General features: G+C 35.9%; 1 protein-coding gene across 1 annotated transcript in view; it reads left to right on the top strand.

Moving 5' to 3' along the window:
- Positions 1–726: 726 nt before the first annotated feature.
- Positions 727–27,071, top strand: part of LOC306883422 (pro-neuregulin-2, membrane-bound isoform-like) — a gene marked incomplete at its 3' end in the record, with an annotated part of 75,731 nt that continues 49,386 nt past the window's right edge. The window contains exon 1 of the mRNA XM_079438670.1: positions 727–1,141. Within this exon, the coding sequence (XP_079294796.1) occupies positions 730–1,141 (412 nt within the window). The 5' untranslated portion in view covers positions 727–729. The remainder of the gene's footprint in view (positions 1,142–27,071) is intronic.

The following is a 27,071-nucleotide window of genomic DNA, read 5'->3' as shown; positions in this document are numbered from 1 at the left end:
GCCTTTTCTCTATTAGTTTATGTCGCGCGGCGTATTAACACAATTTACGCACATTTACGCCAGCAGGTCGCCTTCTTTCACAGGATTTCTTTCTACGGCTGGCTGGTCGGTCGGACGCTTCCGTCTCATTAGTGCACATTTGCGCCAGAACTTCCAGCCGACGGCTGAGATCTGCTCACGTAAAAGCCGCTGAGCGGAGGGCGCGCGCTTGTTGCATCGCGCAGCCGAACTGTAGCGCGTCGTTTGCGCTGCGGAGCGCGTCTTTGGAGCTTTTTCGCATCTCCGCCGCTTTTGTGTGCACGAGCGAGGCGTCTTTCTGCCCGTCCGCGCGATGTTGATGATGGTGATGATGACATTGGCTGGATAGATAGATAGATAGATAGCGAGAGAGAGCGAGAGGTAGCGCGCGCGCGCGAGAGAGAGATAGAGATAGAGAGGGAGTGTGTGAGCGAGGAGCGTCTTGCAGCAAAGGAGCGTCATTTATGCATGCATGCTTATTGAGTTTGGGGATTGTGCTTTGAAGGAGAATGCAGCAGCCCAGCAGTGAACGGGGCTGATTCCGGTTCCTCAGCGGCTGGTGTTTCCCCGTCACCAAGTGCATGGGGAAATCGGCACACGCAGATGGCATGGACACTTGCGCAAGCCCATTCGCACTCAGTCCCCCAGCACCTTCTGCCCCGAGAGCACTGCAGCAGCGCCGCCGGCCGCCCCTGAGCCACAGCAGACGGCATGAGGAGGCTTGATCCGGTGCATTTCTCCATGCTCGTCATCGGGGTCTCCTTCGCCTGCTACGCCCCGAGTTTGGATTCGCTGCAGGACCAGGCTTACCGATCGGCCGTGGTGATCGAAGGCGAGGTGAGCTCGCTTCCCGAGAACATCTCCGTGGAGCCCTACAGTGTGAATGTCAAAGTCCTGGACGTGTGGCCGGTGAACAGCGGCGGGCTGGAGCGCGAGCAGCTCGTCACCGTCGGGGAATTCGGCTCCGAGGCTCCGTGCGTGGCGGTGGAGAAGCACCACAGATATATCTTTTTCATGGACCCTACGGAGGACCCTTTAGTATTCAAAGCGTCGTTTGCTCCTCTGGACAGCACCGAGAAGACCCTCAAGAAAGATGTGGAGAGCATATTGTGTGAAGACTGCGGTAAGTTTATTCACTGTGACTGTGGTGGCTGTGGCTCTTCATTGTTAACGAATACCGGCTCGTTCTCGGAGAGCATCACAACGTTGTGTTTTGCTCTAGAGGAGTACGAGAAGATGGGTCGCTTGTGTTTGGGCGTCTCTGCAGTATTGTTCTAATCACCGTTATAAACATTTAGGTGTACACCAGCACACACACACACATGTTGGTTTTTGTGGTTTATGGGGACTCTCCATAGGCGTAATGGTTTTTATACTGAACAAACTGTGTGTACTATTGCCCTACACCAACCATACACCTAAACTTAGCCCTCACAGGAGACTTTGTGCATTTTTAGATTTTCAAAAAAACACCATTTAGTATGTTTTTTAAGCCTTTTGAATTACGGGGACATGCAGTGTCCTCATAAACCACCTTCATATTGTAATACCTCTGTCATACCCATGTCATTATACAAATTTGTGTCCTCATAAACCACATAAACATGCACAAGCATACAAGCAGAGATAGAGAGAGGCATTGACTACATCTGTGGCAAGCCGCTTTAACATTTATTCTGCTAAACCAGCTAAAACTAATCACTAATAGTGACTAATGAGTTCTTCACTTTCATCAGTTCAGTAGATGCTAGAAAGACCTATGCACTCTGATACATTGTAAAAACGATTTATTTATTTTTTGGAGAGTTTTGGAGTAGCATATATGTTTTAGAGAATATTATTTCAGTCTTTCTACTTTAAAACTTTGTGTTTAATTTAATGTTACTTGCTGTTTGTTTGTAATTATATGTAAAATAGTTTCAAAGTAAATCCTACACTATTTGTTTTCAGTGTAGTGACCAGTGTGTATTCAATTCCAGCTTTGGCTTTGATTTGCACTCCCAATAGTGACAAATACTGTACCATTGTTACTGGTAATACATTTTACTATTATTTTGTATCAGAATCTGTGGTTTAAGATATCAAGCATTTTCTATTCCAGTTACCACTATCCATATTCAAGTTTTGCAAATAACTATTCTTCTTTTATATCCCAATAGTTTATAGTAACTTTTTTTAAAATCTCATTATAGTTAGAATTGCATGTTTTATTTGTATTATGTCAATTAGTCACTTCATAGTTACTTATTAGTAAAATGTTTTCTTTAAAAATTCTAATACTCACTAATGAATCAGTATACACTGTAATAATAATAATAATAATAATAATTAAGTTTACCAGAGTCTTTCTGTATCAAAATGTCACATTTTTATATGCGTTCCTTGCTTTGAAATTTGCTACCAGTTTCTGAGTGAAAATTGTTTTGAAATAAATCTTACACCAGCATTTTTGTCGTGTCAATACAGCTAGCATTAGGAAAACTGTACTAACAGTAATTATTCGTATAGTTAACTAGATCCAATGAATAGCTACTACATTGGACCTGGAACCAGAAATGAATGGAAGACATATTAGTTTAAAAAATATTAGTTGATATCTGAACCTCAGATTGCCACAGAAAACATAAACAACAACAACAACAACAAAAAATTGTTAACAATAGTAATTTGTCACTATTGAGATTAGTATAATAGGAATAAGTACAATTATCAAATAAACAAATACTATTAAATAAATCGTTTTTAATCACTATTGGAATAAGTAGGCTATTAAACTAGTTAGAGATAATACATAGATAGATACTAGTTAGAAATAAATGTTAAAAAAGGTTTTCCACAAACATCAGCTTGACATGCATTAAATGACCAATTATTCTGTATTCTTAGGCAACTGAGTTCAATCAATATGAAGCAATGTACATGAATCTTCAGGCTAAGAGTCGCCTATGTTCATCTGAAACACATGATTTGCATAATGCAGCATGATGTGCCATGATTCATGCAGGTCTCTAACCTTCTCAAGATGTTGTAAGTGTATGTTTGATGAGAAGCATCAGATGTCTCTTGGCCATTGGGGTATGTGAAGTTTCGGGCCTCAGAATTGTGTGTAAAATAATGCGGATAGCAGCATATCAGTTAGCTTTGGGTTGGCATCAGGAAAACCACGTGATGGGAAACTGGAAATCTGGTGCCTGTGGTTGGGTCAGGATCAGGTGGCAGCGGCAAGGCTCCTACAGAAAGGGATTCCCATTCAAATGCAGATAAGCTCTGGCTTCACAGTCCTTCTCTATTATAATCTGACATATTGCTAAATGTTTTATAGCCTGCAATGACATGTACGTGATTTGATTTAACATGACTTTTCATTTAATGATGTTTTCATTGTATTATATTTACATTTTATGAATTAGAAATGAGCATGGTCTCAGTGTGCTTTAAGAACAGTGTGACTGTTTGAAACAATAACTGCATTTTAGTGCAGAGATATGTTTTATTTCTTCAAATTGCTTGCAGCTTGCCTTGTAAATCACTTAATGGTTTTCAAGTGACCTTCAGAAGAGGTGTGGTTAAAATTAAGGGTTTCATATGGCACCTGATTTGTCGATTTGTTTAAGATATTAGCCTCAGCATTTTTACTTTTTCACTGTGATTTCCACTCCAGTTGACATATAGGCCTATGCACAAATGATGAGTTTTTGCTGGAATAACTCCATCATCCAGAGACAGAGCCTTAATGCTCTCTCTCTTAATTCCTGTGTCTCTTTTCTTTTAGTCTAATGGCGTATTATTGAATTAGTAATAATGTTACCCTAAAATTATATTACAAGGACTTAGTTTTTTTCCTGTCCTGTTCTTTACAGACAGTCATGGTTTTAGGAAACACTGTATATCCGAGACACAGACAAAAATGTGTAGTGCAGTTTATATATATGACCACTTCCCCACTGTGCAAATGACCTCTTGTTATTATAATATATAATATAATAACATTTAATGTAATGTAATGCATATGCAAGAATAAAAATACAAACAGGTTGCATATGCAAATATAATCAGGTTTTGGGATTATCAGCAAAAATGTAATCTTATGAATAAAGGTTTTCATAATTCAAGTTTATTTAAAATAACATCTAAATATAAAATATATTTTTTAAATTTTTAAATATTTTATATTTACGTATTTGTTTTTAAAATTATGAATGGCATATATAAATATCAATTCTGTGCTGAGAAAATTATATCCAAGGCGATGAAATTGGCTCACTGTATGTGTCGCTGAGCCTATATGAATGAGTTGACTTGTGAATGAATGGAAAATGGCTTTTGTTTACTCTAAAAAGTTTGGGGAATGTGAGAGAGGAAAGAAGTGTCATACAGAAATAGTGTGTGTGTGAAGGAGGTCAGGTGATTTTAAGAGGATTAACCCAGTAAAAGCTGAAAGTTTAATGCATACCTTTAGGAAAATGTGCAGCGCAAAAGCCTGTCACATAGCGAGTGTTGCTGTTTGTTAGAAAGAAAATGAGAGCAGTCTTGATCCACAGAGACCGGTGCAAACACAATCCAGCTCTGAGACTGAAGGACATGGCAGATGTAGAAACCAACAGACTACAGAGACGGACAGACAGACAGGGTATGAGTAAACATCTAGTCCAGAGTGACTGAACTAAACGTGACTGATCAGAGTGACCATACCTTGAACTCTGCAGCAGAAAGTGAGAGAGAGACACACACACACACACACAGTCTGTAAGTTTGAATGTGCTTGCAGGAGAGGAAGAGGATTGAGAAAGAGTGTGTGTGTGTCAATGCCGATGAGAGAAAGAGCGAGAGATCTGGAGCTCGTATGAATTATGCAGGCTGCAGTCTAGAGTGCAGAGTTTTAGCTGACCGTGTTCCTTTTTCTCTCATTTGCCTCTGATTTATATTTCACAGTAACGTCTCCATGTGCTCTTCCAAACACACAGAGAACAGAGAGCCGAGGGCAGTCATGCCGGTGTGTTCACGCCAGATAAAAAGCAGCCCTTATCAAAGGCGCTCAGATACAAAATGGGAAAAATTAATGAACGTATTGATTGCGCATTGTTTTAATATTCCGTTGCAAACAGTGGCGCATTTAAGCTCGCAACATTGTTGCTTTTGCCTCACTGCAGTCTGTTAAACATTCCTGCACAACCCCTGAAGCCATGAAGACATGCAGAACATCAGAGGCGGCGTCACAGAAACAGCCCCACCTCCTGGTCAGATTATGGTAATGCAGGCAAATGCGGGGGGGGGGGGGGGGGGGGGGAGCTCTTTAATCTGACGTGTAGATGCTGTTGCTGTCTGAAGTTGTGGTAGAGGAGCAATGGAGCTTCATAAGGAGCTTATAGAGACAGTGAATGTCCTTTAAGCTGCAGAAGGACACTTGAGGTTTACCCAGTCACTGAATTGTTGAACAGCACTTAGTTTATCTTCAGTCCCTTGACACATGCTCACAAACTTCCTCGGTAGTCCAGTGGCTTCAATTTGGTACACGGACGCTAACTACGCAATCCGTGACGGCAATTCTTTTTTTGCTGATCGTACTGGATGGAGGAGTGTAATTATATCTGTGATATTAAAAACTTCCTGTTTGGGTTATGTGGTACAGTGAGGTCCAAATGTATGCGGAAATAGTTTTATTTATAACATTGTATAACATTTGTCACTGCAATTAAATGACCAACATTAGATCTTGAGTGGAAATTTTAATTAAAAAAACTGCTTTTATTATATTAATTTCTTAGTATTTTGTACATTGGTCTTTTGTTTTAATGCAAGTCTGAAAATTGCAATCTTTTGCATTCAGTTGAAATTCCTTTTTTTTTTTTTTGCAAAATTTGGGTGAAAAGTTTAATAAAAAATAACATACATTTTTTTATATAGCCACTCTTTTGCTTTAATGACAGAAGTGTGCAAAAATGCTTATTTTACTGTTGATCATTTGCAATGGAAAATGTTTCAGATAAGAAAAATATTAATAAAATATTATGATTTAAATTGTATTTCATTTCAAAACATGAGAATCTGAGTAAAATTTAAAAAAAGAAAAGAAAAGAAAGAACAGGAAAAAGAAAAAGAATTGGGTAAAAATAATAATAAAAAATAAATAAATAAAGCGACTTTCCTAATATTTTGTATGTTGCCATTTTCTCTAATGACAATGCAGAAATCTGCAAAAATGCTGATTAAAATCAACATTTTCTGAGCAAATTATACTATCATTGCAAGAATTTGAGTTAAAAGGAATAATTTTTTTAAAATAACCTGAATTTGTGAATTTTTTTAAATAACCTGAACTTTGGGGAAGTTGTGGCCTAATGGCGAGCTCGAGTCTCAGGTCCGGCAGGGATTGTAGGTGGGGGGAGTGAATGTCCAGCGCTCTCTCCACCCTCAATACCATGACTGAGGTGCCCTTGAGCAAGGCACTGGACCCCCAGCTGCTCCCCGGGCGCCGTAGCATAAATGGCTGCCCACTGCTCCGGGTGTGTGTTCACTGCTGTGTGTGTGCACGTTGGATGGGTTAAATGCAGAGCACGAATTCCGAGTATGGGTCACCATACTTGGCTGTATGTCACGTCACTTTCACTTAATTTCTTTTTGATGCAGTTTTTGTTTTAACGACAGAATTCAAATGTATGCAAAAAAGCTTCTTTTTAACATTGAAATTACGACAACATTTGTTTCTAATTTAAACCATATTTAATTTCAAACTATATTACCAACATGAGAATTTTTGTGAAAATTTATCAATTAAAATATAAATAAAACAAATGAATTTCTTAATATTATGTACAGTATGTCACCCTTTTTCTTTAATGACAGAATACAAAAGTCCGCAAAAATGCTGATTTTTCTAGTTAAAATAAGCATTAAATAAAATAATTCACGTAAGAATTTGAGTGACAATAAACAAATCAGTTAAAAAAAATAACCCAAATTTCTTGGTGTTCTGTATGTCGCAAAACATTTAACATTGCAAATGAAACATGACAATTTGAGCGAAAATTAAAAACGTATATTGCATTTTTGCTTTAATGACACCACTCAAGAAGCTCTCAGACTTTTAGACCCCACTCTATGCTCACAAGACATAAGAATCTGTCTGTCTCTCCGTTCGCCCAGCGCTCTCCTACTGTCTTTCAGAGAGACAGAAATCAGATGGATCTGTCACGAATTCAGCAGAAGCGCACGTGAAATGAAATAAAAGTAATATATATTTTGTTCTATAGCCAGCACTCTCCTGATATCACAAATGTGTGGAAAAGTAGAAGGGGAGATATTACTGAAACAGAGAAAGGGCGCATGAGAGATGCTATTGCGGAAAAACGAGTGGAACAGTGGAGAAGGTAAGCAAATGAGAGTGGTAGAAAGAGAAAACCAGATGCACTGAAGGGGGAGGGGGCTGCACACCAGAAAAAGAGAGAAAGAGAGGGAGGAGGGAGAGTAAAAGAGAATAGCTTTTCCCTTTCTGCTCTGCCTGCGAGCATCTCATCAACTATTCATCACTTACTGTGCCCATCTCTCTCTTTCTATCTCTCTCTCTTTCACTTTGCTCTCTCTCTCGCTCAGCCCTCATTCACGCTATCCTCAGCTCTGAGAGATGTGCCAGGAATGTCTAATTGAAATGAACTGATAGAAACACATTGACTCAGGTAAGCAGGTCGACTCAGCGGAGCTCATTTCTGAGACAATCACACTAGGGCCCGTTTCACACATGCTGCATCTGTGTATTTTTTACGGCGGCCATATTAACTAAGGATGGGTCATGATGCTCAGCTAGTCAATTAGTGAGTTCTAGATTTCTTTATATTTTTATAATAAGCACGCTGCGCTTTAGATAGTTTACACTGCAAAACTTGCATCCATGCTCTTTTTTGAGGGTCCCAATATTGGTGTGTCATTTTTAGTTTAGCTTTTCAGTAAAAACTAGTCCAACTTTTTTTTAATGCATTTTGTGATCTTTGATCGTGTTACACATCCCATACCACATATATATTAAGTGGAAAATGCGAACAGAATTGCGGATTTATTACAGTATGTATAGAGCAGAATGTCACCGAATTTGGAATATTTTGGATGAGAAGATATTAAAAAGATATAACCGAGGGGGACATTTTAATATATTTACCCACTTGTTTTGTAAATGAGCCTAAGAAATGCGTCTGATCAACGTCAGGTAATAAAGCTCTAATCATACAGGGCTTCCACTTTTCAATTATTCAACTAGTCAATCAGACAATACACTAACTTGAAAATATATAGTGATTGCAGTGTTCACATGCAAATGTTGAAAATGCACTGGAAAATGCTTTACCAACTTGATACTTTGAAATATAGTCAAAAGAAAACAAAAACACAAATTTAGAAACACAATGAACTGGTTAGCCGCATTGCATGTGGGTCTCCTTTTGTGGGCGTTTGTTGGCTGGAATAAAATGTTGTTTACTAGATCTTTCTCCGTTTGTTAGCGGTCTGATTACTGTAGTGGTAACAGACCTCCGTATTCAAGGGGGCGATAGAGTTTCTTTTAAATGTCTGTGCCATTAAACTGGATCTGTTTTAACTATAAATATGTAAACGTAATGATTATTTGGCACAACAACAGCTGAACTGAATGCCCTTTCTGCAATGCATGGAAGTGCAGTCTGACACATTTTGAAATGTATTTGAGCTTGTATAGTTTATGTTTGTGTTTATGTGCTTGAGTGGAGTATTTTTCAGGCCTTAGTGATTCTGAAGATGTAAAACATAGTTAGCATGAGTGTCTTTGCCGATCTTAAACTTGGGTAGTGTTAATATGCTGTGATGAGGTGTTCATGTAGTGGAGGTGATGCTAATGTAAGCTCTTCTCGTTTGGCTCTGCTGTCAACTTTTCTTTTTTTTTTTCTTCTTTTTTTTTAATTAGCAGCTGGTTTTTCTCTGCGGGCTACTTTGGGATTCAGTGTGTTATGGAGTATAGATCCCATGTGTAAAGCACACGCTGTACCTCATCTTACAGTACTGTACAAAAATAGGTCCAATAGTTTCCACCAAAACACAACAGTTACTACAGGTACCTGTTCTCTTACTGCTGTAAAATAATAGTGAATTCATCAATAGTGGTTATTTATGTAATCAGTAAGACTTTTAAAATATTAATATCATCCTTTAAAACATATCATGTTACAAAAGATTCATATTTCAAATAAACGCTGTTCTTTTTTAAATTATCTTTGAACTATCCTAGAAAAAATGCATCACGGTCGTTGGCAATAATAATGAATGTTTTTAAGCTCCAAATCAGCATATTAGAAGGATTTCTGAAGGATCATGTGACACTGAAGACTGGAATATTAATGCTGAAAATTCAGCTTTGCATTACAGGAATAAATTACATTTTAAAATATATTCAAATAGAAAATAGTTGTTGTAAATTGTAATAATATTTCATAATATTACTTTTTTTTTTTACGATATTTTTGATCAAAGAAATGCATAATTTTCTTTGAAAAACATTTAAAAAATATTTCCAACTGCAACTGTGTTTTTATTTATTTACTTTATTTAATTTTGCCACTGTTTCTTTTTTTTTTATTTGTGTGTGTTTGTGAATTAGTTGTTTTTAATTGGCAATAGGGTGATATTCTAATATATATATATATATATATATATTTATATATATATATATAGCCTGTATTGGGTCACAATCTCATTTCCCCTCATTTTACAACTTTCATTATTTAAGGCAAAATTAATTTAATTTAAATTTAAGGCATGAAACAAGTTCATGTTGTGCATTTACTGAATGTGAGTTTGGGTGAACCGGAACACCATCGGCACCCAATTTGAGACAACTTTTTGACCACAACATTAAGGATAAAGTTAAACCTCACTTCTTTTTGTAATCTTTTACTATTTGCTACTATTCCTGTAAAAAGTATTGTGTTAACCAGCATTAAATCACTGCGGTAATTACTGCAAAGTATTTTGAAAAGCAGCTAAAAATGAATGTAACAGTAAGTCTTTGACACAGATACGCACACACATACATATTAAAGAGTGTTTTGCAGTGAAATACAGGCCGCTCTGGCATTTTCTACATAGTAAAACTGGAAATAGAAAGCGAGAGTGTGAATATATGGATGGATTTTGTAACACTAATGAATGAGGTGTGTGTATATTTGTGCGTGTGCGCTCAAACTCGCAGTTAGAAGGGCTCTTGAGCGAAATTGCGTGCTGCCAGTGATATCGAGTAGCGAACTCTTATTTCCTCCACCATGGAGAGGTGGCAGGAGACACGGAGAGACCAGAAAGCTGTTCGCTGAGCAATGTTGGTGTCAAAGGTCACAGTTAAACTCATTGTTCCTTTTAACTGTGGGACGGATGGAGCCGCAGTACCAGCATCCACTGGAGAACGTTTTAGCTGCTCCTTTAATTGTTTAATTGTGTAATTATTCTGTCTATGTCTCTCTCTCCCTCTCTCTCTCTCTCAAGAGTGGTTACCATGGTGACAGCTGCGTGCTGCAGATATCACACTGATCGCGGGGGGAGGGGAGAGAAGTGTGTGAAAGATGGGGTGAGAGAGTGTGTGCATGTATGAGAATGAAGGAGTAAGTGTGTGTGTGTGTGTGTGTGTGAGAAAGAGCAAGTCAGCTGACCTTCAAAGCGCAACCCTTGATGGAAGGCTGGAGGAGATCGGACGATCTGATTGGTTGACGGTGTGTGTTCAGTTCCAGCAGGGCTTGGAGTTCAAGCATCATCCTACTATCACATCACATGCAGCATCTCTCCGTCGTCTTCCTCTCAGGTTTAATTTAGTCTGCTTTATTGGCAAGAATTTGTATTGTCAAAGCATTTGTACCTGCGTCCAATTTGTGTAAAATAACAATAGTGCAAATAGAGTAAACAAATAATGCTAACAATTTCTTAATAAAGCCTTTTTCAATCTGACTGACTGGTTTTACACAACTTCAGGAAGCTGAGGTGCATCAGTTTACCTTAAAAATGCAAGTTTAGAAGTATGACTTATCAATTCTTTAGTAATCACTTCCTAGTTCACTTCCTTTTCTGTCATCATTTACTCACCGTTAGTTGTTCCAAACCTGTATGAGTTTGTTTCTTCTGTTAAACACAAAAGAAGATATTTTGAAGAATGTTGAATGCTGTGGTCTCAAGAATATTGGTAACTAAACAGTTGCTGTTAACCATTGTTGGGGAATAACAGTTATGATTATTCATAACTATTCAGAACAAAGACCAGGCGATTAATTAAAGAAATTTACTGAAGAAATAGTTTGAAGTTTCATCCGCAGAAGTCAGCTTTAACACTCGCGATGGAGTTCGTAGGCCGACCCGCTATATAATTCAAAAACACCAGCAATTATACCCTAACAGAGGTTGCTACCTAGCCAACACATCCATGTGGGGCCCATAGGGGTTGCAATTGGGCCGATATCTGGGGCCCACCTGGGCTAACCAACTAATTTTGTCCTCAGTTTCCATGGTGGCCCTACATGGGTTAACTCAGATGGGCTCCATATAGGGCCCATATGGGTTAACCAGGTAGCTCCCATTTGGTGCCTACATGAGTCTGCCTACATGAGTTAGTGATGGGACCCAGCTAGGTCTTATGTAGGTCTCTTATGGGCCATAACAGGTATTCACATGGCCTAACATATTTGTCTGCTTGGGCTACCCTATTTTACAGTAAACCCCTAAACACAAACATTACATTAAATCCACTAAAATGCTGAAGGTATTCAATAAACAGAAACCAGTAGTTCATGCTTTTAACCAAAGTTTATTGAGAATAATTTAAACATGACTATCATAACTTGTACATTTACAACTTTATAAGACACAAGTATCTATATAAAAAAAAGTGTTATTTTTAAGCTTCCTGAAAAACTATATAACTTTTATTCTGAATACTTTAAGCAAGGTTTCGTAGGAATAATTTGAACATGACCATTAAAACTTGTATATTTACAACTTTACAAAACATAAGTATCTTAAAGTTAAAGTGAAGCTCCTGACAAACATTATTTGGCATAACTTTTATCGTTTGTATATTCATATCTGAAAACTCTAAAATGCATTTCACAAACAAACCAACCAACAGTGCAGCTCCTCACTCCTCTGTCCTCGCTCTCACAACGGCCCTTTCAAAAGACAACAAATAATCAACCACTGTGCCACTTTTTCAGTTAAAACAGATGTTTCTTGTCTTTTTAAAGACTGTATTTCCACTTAAAAATCAAGAATATCTTAAGACTTACCCATCTTGCTCTCCACTATGTGACAGTTTCCTCCCGTCACCGATTAACCACTTTGACACTGACTTGTCTGCCTCTTTTCTGGTAATTTGCTTTGCAAGAGATTTCTTTCAAGCTTCCTGTAAAACACAAAGAGCAAATTTAGATTAAATTCCATATTTAAGCCCTTGCAATAAATAAGCAGTCATCTCCATTTTTACTTTTTTTTCAGGAAATACAATAATTGTATCAGATATAATATTCTATCATAAACAAATGATTTCTGTGTAAACAAGGGCACAGGGCAACATTTAAAGGCATAGTTCACACAAAAATTAAATGCCTAATTTAATCACAAATGTAAAAATCCATCCATCTGAAATTCTTTTAAACAATTATAATTTTTATCAGGCAAATATAGGTCCTTTTCATTGCCATTACAGTGAAATAACTGAACGTAAACATAAGAGCCTGATAAAAATGTTTTTAGAAGAAAATTTCAGACGGTTTTTGCATCATGATGTCTTCATTTATTCTTATTTTAGTATCACTTCACTTGTATTAGTGTACACTCTAAAAATGCTGGGTTAAATACAACCAAGTGCTGGGTAAATATTGGCCAGAACACATGCTGGGTTGTTTAACCCAACCTTCTGAGCAGTAACCCAACCGCTGGGTCTAAACCCAACCACTGGGTTGTATTTAACCCAGCATTCTTTAAGAGTGTACTTGTCTTTAACAAAGTTTGAATTTTATTATAAACTGAGTTTTGTGATTGCTACACCACAAATTAACAGTTACTTATCACTAAAATAAGCTGTACACCTGGTCCATATTCTCATAATTTGGGGTATTGTTTGTCCAAGTATGGACAATTATTTGCATACAATCAAACTCATTTGACTCCACTGATTTATGAAGAACAAACTCAGCTCTACTGAATAACCTCTGTTTGCACATACATGTTATAAATAATCCAACAGCAAGTAAAGATACCTTATACAACCTCAAGCAGTTTGAGCCCCCGAAACTCTCGCTTTCCATGCCGGCCAACAAAATTGAACTCTTGATAAGGGGTGGTCCAAAAGGAAGGCCATCATTCTTCTTGTAGCTTCATCCACAGTACTCCCTCCAATTTCTGCCACCACAGCAACCTAACGGAAAACAAGATTATTATTATTATGGGAGACAACACAAAATAATTAACCCAAATAACTGCAATTACATTTCCCCCCAAATCATGCAGCCATAGGTTAATCGATGGTGCACTGCTGTTTTACACTGGAAGTTGTAATCTACTGTGTGCAACGAGTCCATACATATATATATTACTCACAATTCATATGGAACAGTCCTATAATTCCTATGCAGTAGCCTCTGTAACAGATATTTTAGACTTGTTCTACAATTGTGTTGCCTGCGGTACAAAAACATTCTGCCTCTGTAGCAGAAAAGATACAGGGCTGTGAAAATGTACAGGACTGTGAAAATTAGATTTGTTGTTTTAGGAATGGTATAATGACTATCATTTTATTAGAATACAACCAAAAAATACAGGAAATTTATAGGCAGTATTAAAAAACAGAAAGAAACAAAATGGTGGGCTAGACTTCTGCACAGTACTGTAAGTGCAAACTGTGAACCTGCTAAAGGGTCATGAGAACATACCTCTTGTTTCTGGAAGGTGGGGTCTGCCAATTTCTGCTCCACCGCATCAACAACCGAGACCGTCCAATTACTTTCTGTGGGGAAAATTCTTATTACTTAAAAAAAAAAACATTACATTTTAATTTAGGCAATTAGTATGATTTGTAATAACACCTGAATGCAAACTGATGCAGATTTATACAAGGCAGAATATCCTGTTTGCATGATAAATATTAAATATTGTTGTAATATTGTATTTTATGTATTGTTAAACATCCTTATTGTTTCCTCTTCAAATCAAGATCTGTCCCAGGCTAACATACCTTATTTACACTCGCTTCTCTGTTATTTTAGCCATTTGACCTCATCATTGTACTCTTCCTGTATCGTGAGCACACAGCCCGGGGCCAAACTTTGCAGTTTAAGTATGAGCTTTTTAGTGTCTTTTACTTTTAGAGGGCGTTTGGAAACACCAAGACATACAGCATTATCCTTCAGGCATTGGCGCCAGAAATAAGAGGAAAAATATGGCGCAATCTGAGTATGATGTCTAAAATATAACGAGACAAAAATCCAAACTATGTTTCGGTTAACATTATCGTTGGTAAACAATATAATTATATTTTCAGTTTTAAAAATTGACATTCTTACCTTGGATACACTGAAGGCAAACGTCTTCTCCAGAAAATTAGTGAGGAGTAATGGCGCCGGCGCGATGCAGTGCGTGGGGGATGGGAAATGGCCCCAGATAAAATGCCAATTTTGAGCCCATGCCCACTCTGTAACCCTGTAGCCCATGTGAAACCCATGTGGGCCCCACATTCACGTGTTTGCTGGGTAATTGCGTCAATGCATAAGTCATCAAAATTCTGATTGGTTCTAAAACCTAGATAAACTTAGACAATTTCCACATATGGACGCAAGCTTGAAGCATATCTTCTGATTACTCTTTCAGTGACAAGTGATCAGAGGTCCGACGCAATACGTCTCTCCAAAGACGTATATCTGATACGCTGGACATCGGCAGCGGAACGTTTGTCCTGGGACTGTCTGAGCTTCTCTCTGTACAGACAGATACTAACACACATACGCAGAGAAACACTTATCTTCAAGGTTGTCTCAGCCCTAAACCTTATCGGGCATGGTTACACACACAATGAGAGCAGCTTCTTAGAGAGTAGAAAGGCAGACTAAAGCCATAATCAACTTATTCTCTAACATGCATAAATGTAACTTTGATTAATAATTATTCAAGAAATACTGTAATTAATATTATTATGAAGGCCATTGTAGATCTGCCATCCACTCCTTCACCATTGACTTCCATAGTAATTTTCCATGATTTGGAAGTCAATGGCTTCCGTCAACTGTTTGGTTACCAATATTCTTCAAAGTATCATCTTTTGTACTCAACAGAAGAAAGAAACCCATGAGTAGGTTAAATGGTGAGAAAATTTAAATTTTGGGGGCAAAATATCCTTAAACCAGAGTTTTCCAGGTTAGTGGCCTTAAATCATCAGTACACAGAGAACCTAAGAGTTTTCTTATTAAACTATAGATAACCATTTTACTTTATTCTCCGAAATACACAGTATATGGGAGTCTCAATCATAGTCAAAACAATCAAAATCAAAACAATCTGTCATCTCAAAATATACTGTAAACTGTATTAACACACAGCTCCATGTATAAAATTGGATATATATCATATCCAACTTTATCCGGGTACATATAGTATACTCTTATAAATTACTTATAAATGCAGCTTTAAGATATTTAGATGTTGTAAACCTTAACATCATGATTTTCTGTACAAATACATTTGATTTGGCCGTGCAATTATTTCACTTATTGTAGTATGAGCTAGGGATGGCCAATATGGCCAGAAATAATATTGTAATATTATTTTCTGTATCATTTTGAAATCGCATATTTATCACAACATTCATTTTATACTAGGGAAGTAAATAAATTCCACACATTTATTGGACTTTGAGAATGAATGAAAATACAACTCGTTTGCTTTGTGTTTTTTTGTTTTTATTTATATATTTTATGATTTTATGCAAATGCATAATCAAAAATGGTTTCTAATGATGTCTAACTTCATTCAATGTTAACAATCTAATCAATATCTTAAAATATAATCAAATGAAAATACAGCAGGTAATTTAAAACATTTTTTTTGTCAAATAGGGTGCTGAGCAGCAGAATATGTATACTGTATAAATTAAAACATAGATGAAAACATGTCTTGTACGATACCTAAATAATTATAGTAATAAGAAGTATATTTTGTTATACATTAATTTTTTCAAGTTGAATCAAACTTTTATTTTGTCTGTTTGTTGTGAAGACATTTGAGGTTCTGTTTATCTGACAATAGTTTTCGCAAATGAAACAGTGTAAAGCCGCTGGTGATGAAGTTTGTGTGTTCATGTCATCATATAGTGAGACGGCAGATGTTGAAAACACAAGTTTGACGTGTAATTATGTGTGTTATAGATTAAACCATGCCACTCATTCACACAAAGATTGACAGAACATGCAGAGCTTTTAACTGCTCACACCTGATTTTCTTGATGTATGCTAAATATAAAATTTTTTTAAGTTTTTTTCCTATCAGTTAATCAAATTTTAGGGTCATGTTTAGGGTTGTCTTGGTCTGTGCTTGCGGCCTAAATAATGTTCTTATCAACCTATAATTTCTCTCTGATTGCATTGGTTGTTAATGATTAAGGTAATGGTTAGGGATAGTGTTACCGAAGGACTTTGACAAGAATATTATCCCATACACAACTTGCTTGGCAAAATCATGGACAGTCATAACCAGCTCACTCATATTTATGATGCACCATGCCCCAATTTGATATTCAAAATATTATATTCCCACTTCCCAGCATTCCCCATGTGAGGAATGAACTGTGACAAGCAGCACAGCTTCAGGAAAATAAACCCTGTCATGGCACTGCGGCTCTCACATGAAGTGGTGTATTATCATATGTGCCTGCATGTCCCAGAGGTTGCCAAAAATAATAATCTTTCCAGCAATCTTACTTTAGCGTAGGTTCTCTTAAACAGCAAATATCAGTGTTACAGTAAAGTCATTCCAGAGCAATTTGCAGTTGGTTGCTCTGTTCAGTAGTTCTCTAGTAAATCATGTTTCTAAACACAAGATACTTACATGGAACAGGGCTTTTGTTACAGAATCTTAACTGCAAAGAGCATAATTTTAGCAAGCTAGTCACCAGAAAATAAATAAAATGACACTGAAGTAGATACTGTAATATAATAGAAATCTTGGAGGGTTGTTTTGACTTTGGTGAACCTGGTATTTATGGTGGCACGTTTTACATGCACAACTCTTTTCTTACAGTCTTGTTGTATAGTGTGCTTTTACCTCTGCTGTCATGAATGTAAATTTCCACATCACCATAAATGTAAAGGCTTGATATGCTTTCAGTTCCCACCTGACAGTGAGAGGGCACATGTGTAGTGCTCTCTCAAACACTGTAGGCGGAAGGACCTGCGCTGAAGAGTCATTTCAAGACTCTACAGTCAATGGGCATGTTCTGAATGGCACACTGCCATACTTATTCTGTTTTGCAATTTGCAACATGTACACTGTGCACAGTGTGACATAATAAATCTGCCAAAACGTGCAGTATACAGTACAACCTGAACACACTGTGTGGAATAGTGTATCCTACAATGCAATGCTCTCAGCTTGGCGTTCCACTCGAGAGTAATGACTAGAGTAAGTACAAAGTGATAATGGCCGTAATTTTCAAACATCTCTGTCATGACTCAATGTTTGATCAGATGAAGTTTCACAAACTATATATTTTTACATATATGCATATTGATGATAATAAAATACAAATAATAAAATAATGAATAAACATAACACTTTTGTAATTATTCTTATTATTTAATACTTTAGGTGTTTGTATAAATATTTGCATTTGTTTGTGTGTGTGTGTGTGTATAGAGAGTAGAAAATACAGTTTGTACAGTATGCCTATATGTAATGTCCCCATAAAACGCAAAAACCCAGTGTGTTTGTGTGTGTTTGTGTGTGTGTGTGTGTGTGTGTGTGTGTGTGTGTGTGTGTGTGTGTGTTTGTGTGTGTGTGTGTGTGTGTGTGTGTGTGTGTGTAATAAAAATAATAATAGTATAAATAATAAATGCTCAATTGTGTTTGTACATATTTGCGTATAATTTAATCTTATATTATTATACATTATATTAAATTATAAATTAATAGTATAATATTAGTGTGTGTTTATATATGAATATTGTTTAATATTATATATGTGATAATAAAATAATATCAATAACAGAATAATAACTTATATACATTATATGGTTAATTCAGGTAAGTTATATTACATTTTAATTTCGGTATTTCTAATTTTATCGTGACGTTTATATACATTTATAAGGGATGGTATTTATATATGGTTTTTAGGTGATGTAACTTGTCATTTTTTATGGTTTTCCAATAGCTTAATTACTTTTTAGATATTTCGCCACGTACTGTAAATAGTCTTGTAGTGTGACAAAAACTATTTATTATTTCTTCTGCTTATATGTGATATTATTTGAGAGCATGGGCAATGATTTTCTTTTTCCAGTATGTTCTCTCTGTTTGGTGGAATTGTATTAAGCCAATTTATTAGGCCAGCCTCTCTAAAAAGCAGTCTGTGGTTTCACATGTCTTAATGTTGTCTGTTTCTATTTCGCTGTGGGCTGCCTCTGCTGTCATATCCAATCTGTCTAAGGACGTGTATTGTATGTGCATTTAACAGTACCTTTGGTTTTAAAGTGAACTCTGTGCTATTGTGAATCAGAGTCTGTCTGAGATTTGAAGACATCTCATCGTCTGCATCATAAACTCATGGCAAGCAATGATCAGTAGTTTAGACATGGACACGGCTTTAATTGTGCAAGCTCAGATGAAGAAATTCAACCTCCACTATGCTTTAACCCTTTCCTGCTGGATTTAACTTCTAGTGTTTTTTGTGTTTGGAGGAACAGATAGCTACAGATTTGGTCTGACACAAACAGATGGAGAGAGTGAGGGAGAGAGAGACATGCCCTCTTTTGGCTGTCAGTATCATTGTGCACATTCATTCTGGTCTGTTCTCTATGTGACAGTCTGTCTCTCTCTCACACACACAAGTGTCACAGAGAGCTGGCACACACTGCAACCAAGTCACGTATGCCCATATGTCGACCTTATGTGTGTGTGAGCGACTGGAAGTGAACCACTAAGATCATATGCCAGTCATACCTTATAGCCACGGGACAATTTTTGTCCCCAGAAATGAACTAAATCTTCTAAATCTAAAAAGTTTTTTTTTTTTCGGTAACAATTTACAACAAGATTCATTAGTTAACATTAGATAACTACATTAGTTAACTAAGAATGAACTACATCTACAGCATTTATTAATCTTAGTTAATGTTAATTTCAGCATTTACTAATGCATTAGTAAAATCACGAGTTGTGTTTGTTAACATTAGTTAATGCTCTGTGAACTAACATGAACAAACAATGAACAACTCTATTTTTATTAGCTAACATTAACAAAGATTAATAAAGAGTGTAATAAATGTAGTGTTATTTTAACGTGTTACCTTTTTCTTTATTTTTGCTCGTTTCTATTCTTTTCTTTTATGTGAGAGCTGTTTTTTATTGGTTTGGCTAAGGTTTGGCCAAGTCAATGGTATTTACATTAGCTTTATATAAATTACAGTATCAGTATTATATAAATTAATTATATAATTATAAAAAAATAACTAGCTTTAAATAATATACGTCTGTGGTAGGTATTTATTAACATAAATTATTATTAAAATGATTCATTATTACCCTATTAAGGTATTTAAAGGCACATTTAAAAAGATAGTTCACCGAAAAAAAATAAAAATGTATAATTTATTCACCCTCGTGATGTTCCAAACAAATCATTTTCTTTCTTTATGAAGAATAACAACATTGGACCCCACTAATTTTAAATGTTTGGGGTTCAGAATTTTTTTTTTTGTTTTAAGAAATGTATTTTGTTCAACAAGATCACATTAAATTGAATAAAAGTGGTATTGGTAATGTTACTCAAGATTTCTGTTTCAATTAAATGCTGTTCCTTTTGAACATTCTATTTGTCAAAGAATCCTAAAACAATAAATGTATCACAGTTTCCACAAAATATTAAGTGACACAACAGTTTTCAACATTGATAATAATAAAAAATATTTCTTGAGCATCAATTTAGCATATTAGAATGATATCTGAAGGATCGTGTGACACTGAAGACTGGAGTAATGATGCTGAAAATTCAGCTTTGCATCACAGGAATAAATTTAATTTATTCAAAAAGAAAACAATAATTTTAAATTATAATAATATTTGACAATAGAAGTCATAATGAATTGGAGATTGGGTCTTTACCAGTAGGAGACCATCTAACAAGCACCTGTTTTCTTTAGAAAATGTACAAATCTAATTCTGCTCTCTTGTTTTCTGTTTATTTTCTCTCTGAAGCGGCTGCCATTCTTTCATAAATGCAGTTGACAGAAAGGCTGTGTTATAGACTTGACCCTAAACTTCACTCACACACACACACACACCCGCACACACACAAACACACACACACACACGCACACACACACACACACACACACACACACACTCTTCCCTCAGATATTAGCTCTTTACTGCTGTTCTTTCAGGCGTGTCTCAGACAAGCTTTCATGTTACTCTTATCAAGCTCACTGTTCACCCGCTCTTTCTGTTTCCTGTGAGAAAACTAGTGTGTACATCAATTGTGTATGTGTGTGTGTGTGTGTGCGCGCGTGCACTTGCATGCACACTTGGGTGAGTTTCACTTCATCCAAAGTATTAGTGTCAGTATGGCCCAGGTCTTTTCTTCCTATATTGAAGGAAGAAGAGAGAAAGAGGATCTCAGGAGACATAAACTATTTTGGTGATATAAAGAGTGGAAATCTGAACAACTCACTGTATCAAATATGTAAACAGATCACACTTGGCTGCTACATCACTGTGTGTTTCTCAAATCTCTAAGATGAAAAACAGTCCGAATAATCACAAATCCTTAATGTGATGCTCGTTTTGTTCAGCGATATTGAGTTACATTTTGATGTGTACCAACTTAAGTAGCACTGGTGATGTGCAAAACCTAATCTCTTTTGCTTTTTATGGCATTACAGGGATTGTTTTTGTATTACAATTTCAATAAATTATTATCTAGCATAACACAATCATTTTTATAATTCCTTAAAAATGATGATTTTGTTCTGTCTCACCTCAGAGATCTTGATCTTCTGGACCTTGTAGCTTGATTTATTCAAATTTTGCAAGCTTGTTATTTACATCACTGTTACCTGTCACATGTCTAGAGACAAATTTTTAAAAATTATTTTTAAACTATTTTTAACTCGACGCATTGTCTTAAAATAGCAATACTTATTGTGTGAGGAGTGATGCAATGGCCAAAGACATTTTTTTGATGTTATTGCTGTTTGTATTTATATACTTTATTCTTTTCACTTTTGACTTGGACTATTTTTTGTGTGTTTTTAGATTTGTTTTTCAGTTAAAATATGTAAATATCTGATGAAACAAGATAAATATACTTAAGCATCTTTAATCTGAATGTTCTTTGTTTAACTGGACTGGCAGAATTTTTTGTTTTAAGCTTAAAAACAAGTTGCTTGTTTTGTTTTGTTTGTGTGTGTGTGTTTGTGTGTGTGTGTGTGTGTAGAACTACATGTTTTATTTTATGTACATTTCTTGGATTTGTGTGCAAAACATTGGAACAGTTTTAGGCATAAATTTAGAGATAAGTCCAAAAGTTGCTCTAGGTTAAAGCAGCACTGCTCACCCGCCTGTTCTGCCGCTCTGCCTTGCCTGCCCGTGTGCCTGTTAGGATCAGATGTACTGCCAACAACACCCATACTGTAAACTATGTGTGGATTTACAGAGCTCTTATAATGGTTTTGTGTTGGTCCCTGCTTGTAAATCCAGTTGCATTGGTAGCTGGTTTGGTATCTCGTAGCTGGTTTTATGTGGTTTTTAAAGGGGTCATGAACTGAGAATCAAAATTCCCTTGATCTTTTGAAATATAAGATGTCATGGTACTATAAAAACATCCTGTAAGTTTCAGAACTCAAGACTTGATCTAAAAATAGCTTCTGCCAAAACGACATCTTGTAGAATGTTCCACTCTATGATGTAATAGTGCAGCTAAACTCCCCCTCCGCAGAAGATCAACGTCTGCTTCTACATCGCTGCCTGTTTAGCCCCGCCCACCGATTCACGTATGTAGTGTAAATAATGAGAGAGGCAAATGCAGGTCTATGCAAAAGCCAAACGATAAAGATGCACCAAAGGCAAGACGCTGTGCAGTTAGGAAAGAGTGGATGAACTTTATTTTTAATGAAGTTCCAGACCGCGCATCATTAAGAACTTGGTCCTTTGTTCACTTCATTTTACTGCGGATTCATTCACAAACAAGGCACAATTCGGCGCAGGATTTTCAGAAAGACTGAAACTAAAAGACGATGCTGTGCCGACTATATTGTTGCTGCACCACACAAGTGTGAGTAAGTAGTTTTTATTATGTAATCACTATTGCTCTGTCTGCTCGTTTGATATGTACTGAGTATTTATGTGTTTTTAACCTAAATCACAGCAGTGTCAAAAACAGGACAGAAAATAGTTATGATGTCTTCTGATGTAAAAAATCTTGATAATATTATAAACGAACCTCGGAGAACAGTACAAAAAAAGGCAGTTCATGACCCTTTAACTAGTCGAATTTGGTTATTTATTGTAGCTGATCTAAATGAAACCCAATTAAAGGGATGTTTTAAGTCAAATACAAATTAAACTTGATAACATAGAATGATTCTACAGTAACACAGTAATGGAAATCTATGGGTTAAAGCATACGGTTTAAATGTAGAAATGTGAAAACATGCATGAATTATTCAGCAGGAAATGTTCATTATTTAGTCTTTAAAGTTGTGTGGATTGTCAGTTTGAGACTAATGTTTTATGTGGATTAGTTTATGCATAACTAAGGAGTCTCAACCATAAAAAAATTGCTTTAGAGAGTTTTTATTATTCAAAGGTTTGGGGTCAGTACAATTTTTAAATGTTTGTGAAAAAAGTCTCTTATGCTCACCAGGCCTGTATTTATTTGATCAAAAACAAAGTAATATTGTGAAATAAAATAACTTTTCTCTTTTTAAATATATTTTTAAATGTAATTTATTGCTGTGATTCAAAGCTGACATTTCCTATTATTAACAAGTAAACCACAATATCCTTTTGATGAATAGAAAGTTCAAAATAACAATGTTTTTTAAATATAAATTGTTTGTAACATAATAAATGTCTTTAGAGTTACTTTTGATCAATTAAACGTGTCCTTGCATAAATAAAAGTATATATTTCTTATAAATAATAGTTAAATAAAACTCTTACCAGAAACTTTTGAACAGTAGTGCACATTATGTCTCTTTTTGGTTTTACGTCATCTGGAATTTTTTTTATTATTATTTTAAAAATGTTTCATTTTAAATGTTTCTTCATGGTATTGTCCATTTGTTCCATTTTATCCCAAGATTTTCCTTTAGTTTTTGCAAACTTAACCCAAAATATTTATTAACCACCTAAAGCTGGTCGGCAAGGTTGTTTGTTCATATTTCTTTTAGCAATGTTGAACCAATATAACTAGTACGCACAACAATTCGTAGCTAGTTAAGATTATCTACTACCATGGTTATCACTAAAGTGGCTCAAACCCGCAACCTGCTTACCAGCTTCGATTATTGAACCGGTAAGCTTTACCAGCCCAATTTTGCGTGTTATTTTGTTTTGAGTCTGATCCAGATCCATCTACAGGGCGTTTCGGCTACTTCTTTCCCTTGAGGCACAAATACATCTAATGGACCCTCTAATTATCTCTTATCATCCATGTTCCCTTGTCTACTTATCATACTTTCTCTCTGCTGCTTGGCTCTTTTGTTTCTCGCTCTTTCTCTGTTTGTCTCTCAGTACTCGGTCGTCTCTTGTGAGCTCGTAACTTGTTTCTCTTCTTTCCAACAATCTCCCAACACTCCCCACCCTTCAGTAGGTGTATCCCTGCTGAGTGTGATGAGGGGTGGGACTGTCCTACACGGTTATAATGTGGAAACACACACACACATACACGCTCGCATCCCGTCTTCATAGCTTACTCTTCATAATCCGGTCTTAGCATGAGAGAGATCAGCTACCACAACTGCAGGAGGATGAGAGAGAGAGAGCAGCAAAGGAGAAAGTGTGACAGGAGAAGAAAAGATGGACCACGGGAGGGAAAAAAGAGGGGTGAGATGTCATGTGTACTGCAACAAATCGTTTTATTAATCAATAGTTCTGTTTTGATTTACAGTCAACATATCTAAACTTGAGAAGCAATGTAATACTTGTTTTTTTATATATTTTAAGCATAAATTTAGTTAGATTTATGCTTGAAGTAAGTCAGAGATGGCAGTGGGGTAAGACGAATAGACTTAATTCAAGATTTATTCTTTGAAAGTCTTATTGCGCAGTTTAGCTTCTCCAGTCAATTTATCTTGTGTTAAGAGTGTTTCGATATTTTTACTGGAAAACTTTTTTTTTACTTTTACTTTTTTCTGCTCTGTGCAAGTATTGTCATCAAGCTGTGGAGAATGAGTGGAGTGTGTTTGTGTGTGTGAAGGAAAGAGTGAAGATGTGTGATATCTGAGCTGTGGCGTGAAGCTGAAGTGAAAACTGCAAGCCGTCTAAAGCATGTTAAATTTGACCTTGTTTCCAGAGAATTATGGAAACTTTCGATCACAAGCTCTGCATTCGCTGTCTCGTTCTGCCGTTTCACACTATAAGATTTGTTCCTAGTGAAAGGTTATCTTTCTTTTTTTGCAACTTGGATTAAGTTCTGTTTTATATGAAGTAATTTTTGAAAGTTTGGGGTTGGTAAGATTTTTAAAGGTTTTGGAAGACTCTTGTGCTCACCAAGGCTGCATTTATTTGATTAAAACTACATTAAAAACTGAAATATTGTGAAATGCAGTATAATTACAATTTAAAATAACCTGTGATACAAAGCTGTATTTTCAACATCATTACTACAATCTTCAGTGTCACATGATCCTTCAGAAATCATTCTAATGCTGATTTTTTTTTTTTTACTTTTTTCTTTTGAACTTTTTAATGAAGATAACTTTTTAATGAAGAAAAAAATATTATTATTATTTTATTATTATTTCTAAATAATTTATTTTGTAACATTATTGTAGTATAAGTCATTTTGATTAATTCAATTCCTGAATAAAAGTATTCATTTCTGTAACTTAAAAAAAAATTAAATAATTGTTGATATGCTTAAGGGATAATGTATAGTCGGTTATTATGGCAAAATAAAGACGAAAAACATGAACAAAATGATTGTATTTGCTTGCTTGTAGAGGCCATAAAGAGACAGAACAGGATGAGCCGTTGATTATACAGAGTTGTCTTAGACAGCAGTCAATATTCAGAACTATTTGACCTCTGACTGCGTTTGACCAATCAGGATCGAGTTTCTAGAGTGAGATGCCATAAAGAGTGTCATTGTCATCTCGAAGAAAAAATAGAGCTATATAAGAGAACTTATATATTCTTTTTTAATGGATGTGTGCTGTTTTCTGACTTTTTGCATCATATGGACAGGTCAAAAGTTGATGTAGACATCAAAATGCTTCTTTCTCCAGATTATGGACAGAGCTCTCATTACGGTTCATTTGGCTAATCCAATCATGTTTTATTCTTATCTTTTTTTTCTTTTTTTTTGCCACATCTGGCAATTGTGGGAAATTTCATCCATAAATATTTCTCAAACCAGAAACTGTATTTTGCTTTATTTCTTTAAAAGTTTATTTATTTTCCTGTAGCTCAAATAGTAGAGCATGGTGCTAGCAACGCTAAGATCATGGGTTCGATTCCCAGGGAAAGCAAGAGCTGATAAAAATGTAAAAAAAACTGTAACTTGAATGTAAGTCGCTTTGGATAAAAGCGTCTGCTAAATGCATAAATGTAAATGTAAAAAATTATTTTTGTCCCTGTGACAGGATTTATTTATGTGTACTGTTGGCTTTCTATCGAGTGTCCCAGCGGATAGTGCTGTGTTTTATATCACATTTTGTTTCATATTGCAACATCAGGTTTGTTTTCAGATTCAGATTTCCTCTCCACCGATGGACAAGTTTAACAGTCGCTGCTTCGCCTCCATGGGTTTGTTTTTAATAAAAATCTTAAGTGTCTTTTCTGGTTTCATTCCAGCTGAGGGCCGTCTGGAAGAGAGATGCGGTTATGTGACGGTTACCAGCGATAGCTTAGAAAGAGGTTGTCCATTCTTGTGTGTATGAAGCTCATGATAAATGCTCTTGCATGCAGGTGTTAATGAGTGTTAATGTTTTTCTTTGCCGTGTCATTTGAGCGTCTGGGCTTCATTCAGCTTATTTTCACAGTTTTCTTCTTTATAATGTGTGTGCGTGACGGGTGTGTGTGTGTGTGTGTGTGTGTGTGTGCTCCACTGGACAGATGTACATTTGAACCTTGAAGGAGAAAGAGAGAGGGTTGGTCGGTGATAAAACTCCATCAGAAAATGCTGATTTGAGCAAAAGCATTCATGCACAACTGCAACCTTGTGGAGCTTTACATACACACACACACTTCTGTCTTGGGTGATGTCAGAGACTCTTACATTAACCTTGTACCAGCCATTTTTCGACCACCATTACCAATGTGGGATTTTCAACTAAAGTAAAAGTTGAGATGTATGACAACAAGGATGTTAAATATTCCTGACTGGTCATTGAAAATAATTATGTATTGATTGATTAATAAAAAATCTTTTGTTTAGTAGGGTATTGGAATCTCTCATTCACTGAAACATGATAGATGTCTTGTTTTTTAAAATGCACTGCTATTTAAATATCCAATTTTTGAAAAGTTTTAATTCAACATTTTTTCAAAGACATTAATACTTTTATTCAGCAAGGTTTCGTTAAATTGATCAAAAGTGACTAAAACTTTTACATTATTATACAATATCGTGG

Source organism: Barbus barbus, assembly GCF_936440315.1.
Source record: "Barbus barbus genome assembly, chromosome: 17".
Classification (NCBI taxonomy): domain Eukaryota; kingdom Metazoa; phylum Chordata; class Actinopteri; order Cypriniformes; family Cyprinidae; genus Barbus; species Barbus barbus.
The sequence above is the reverse complement of the archived record's forward strand: the minus strand, read 5'-3'. Positions and strand labels throughout refer to the sequence as shown.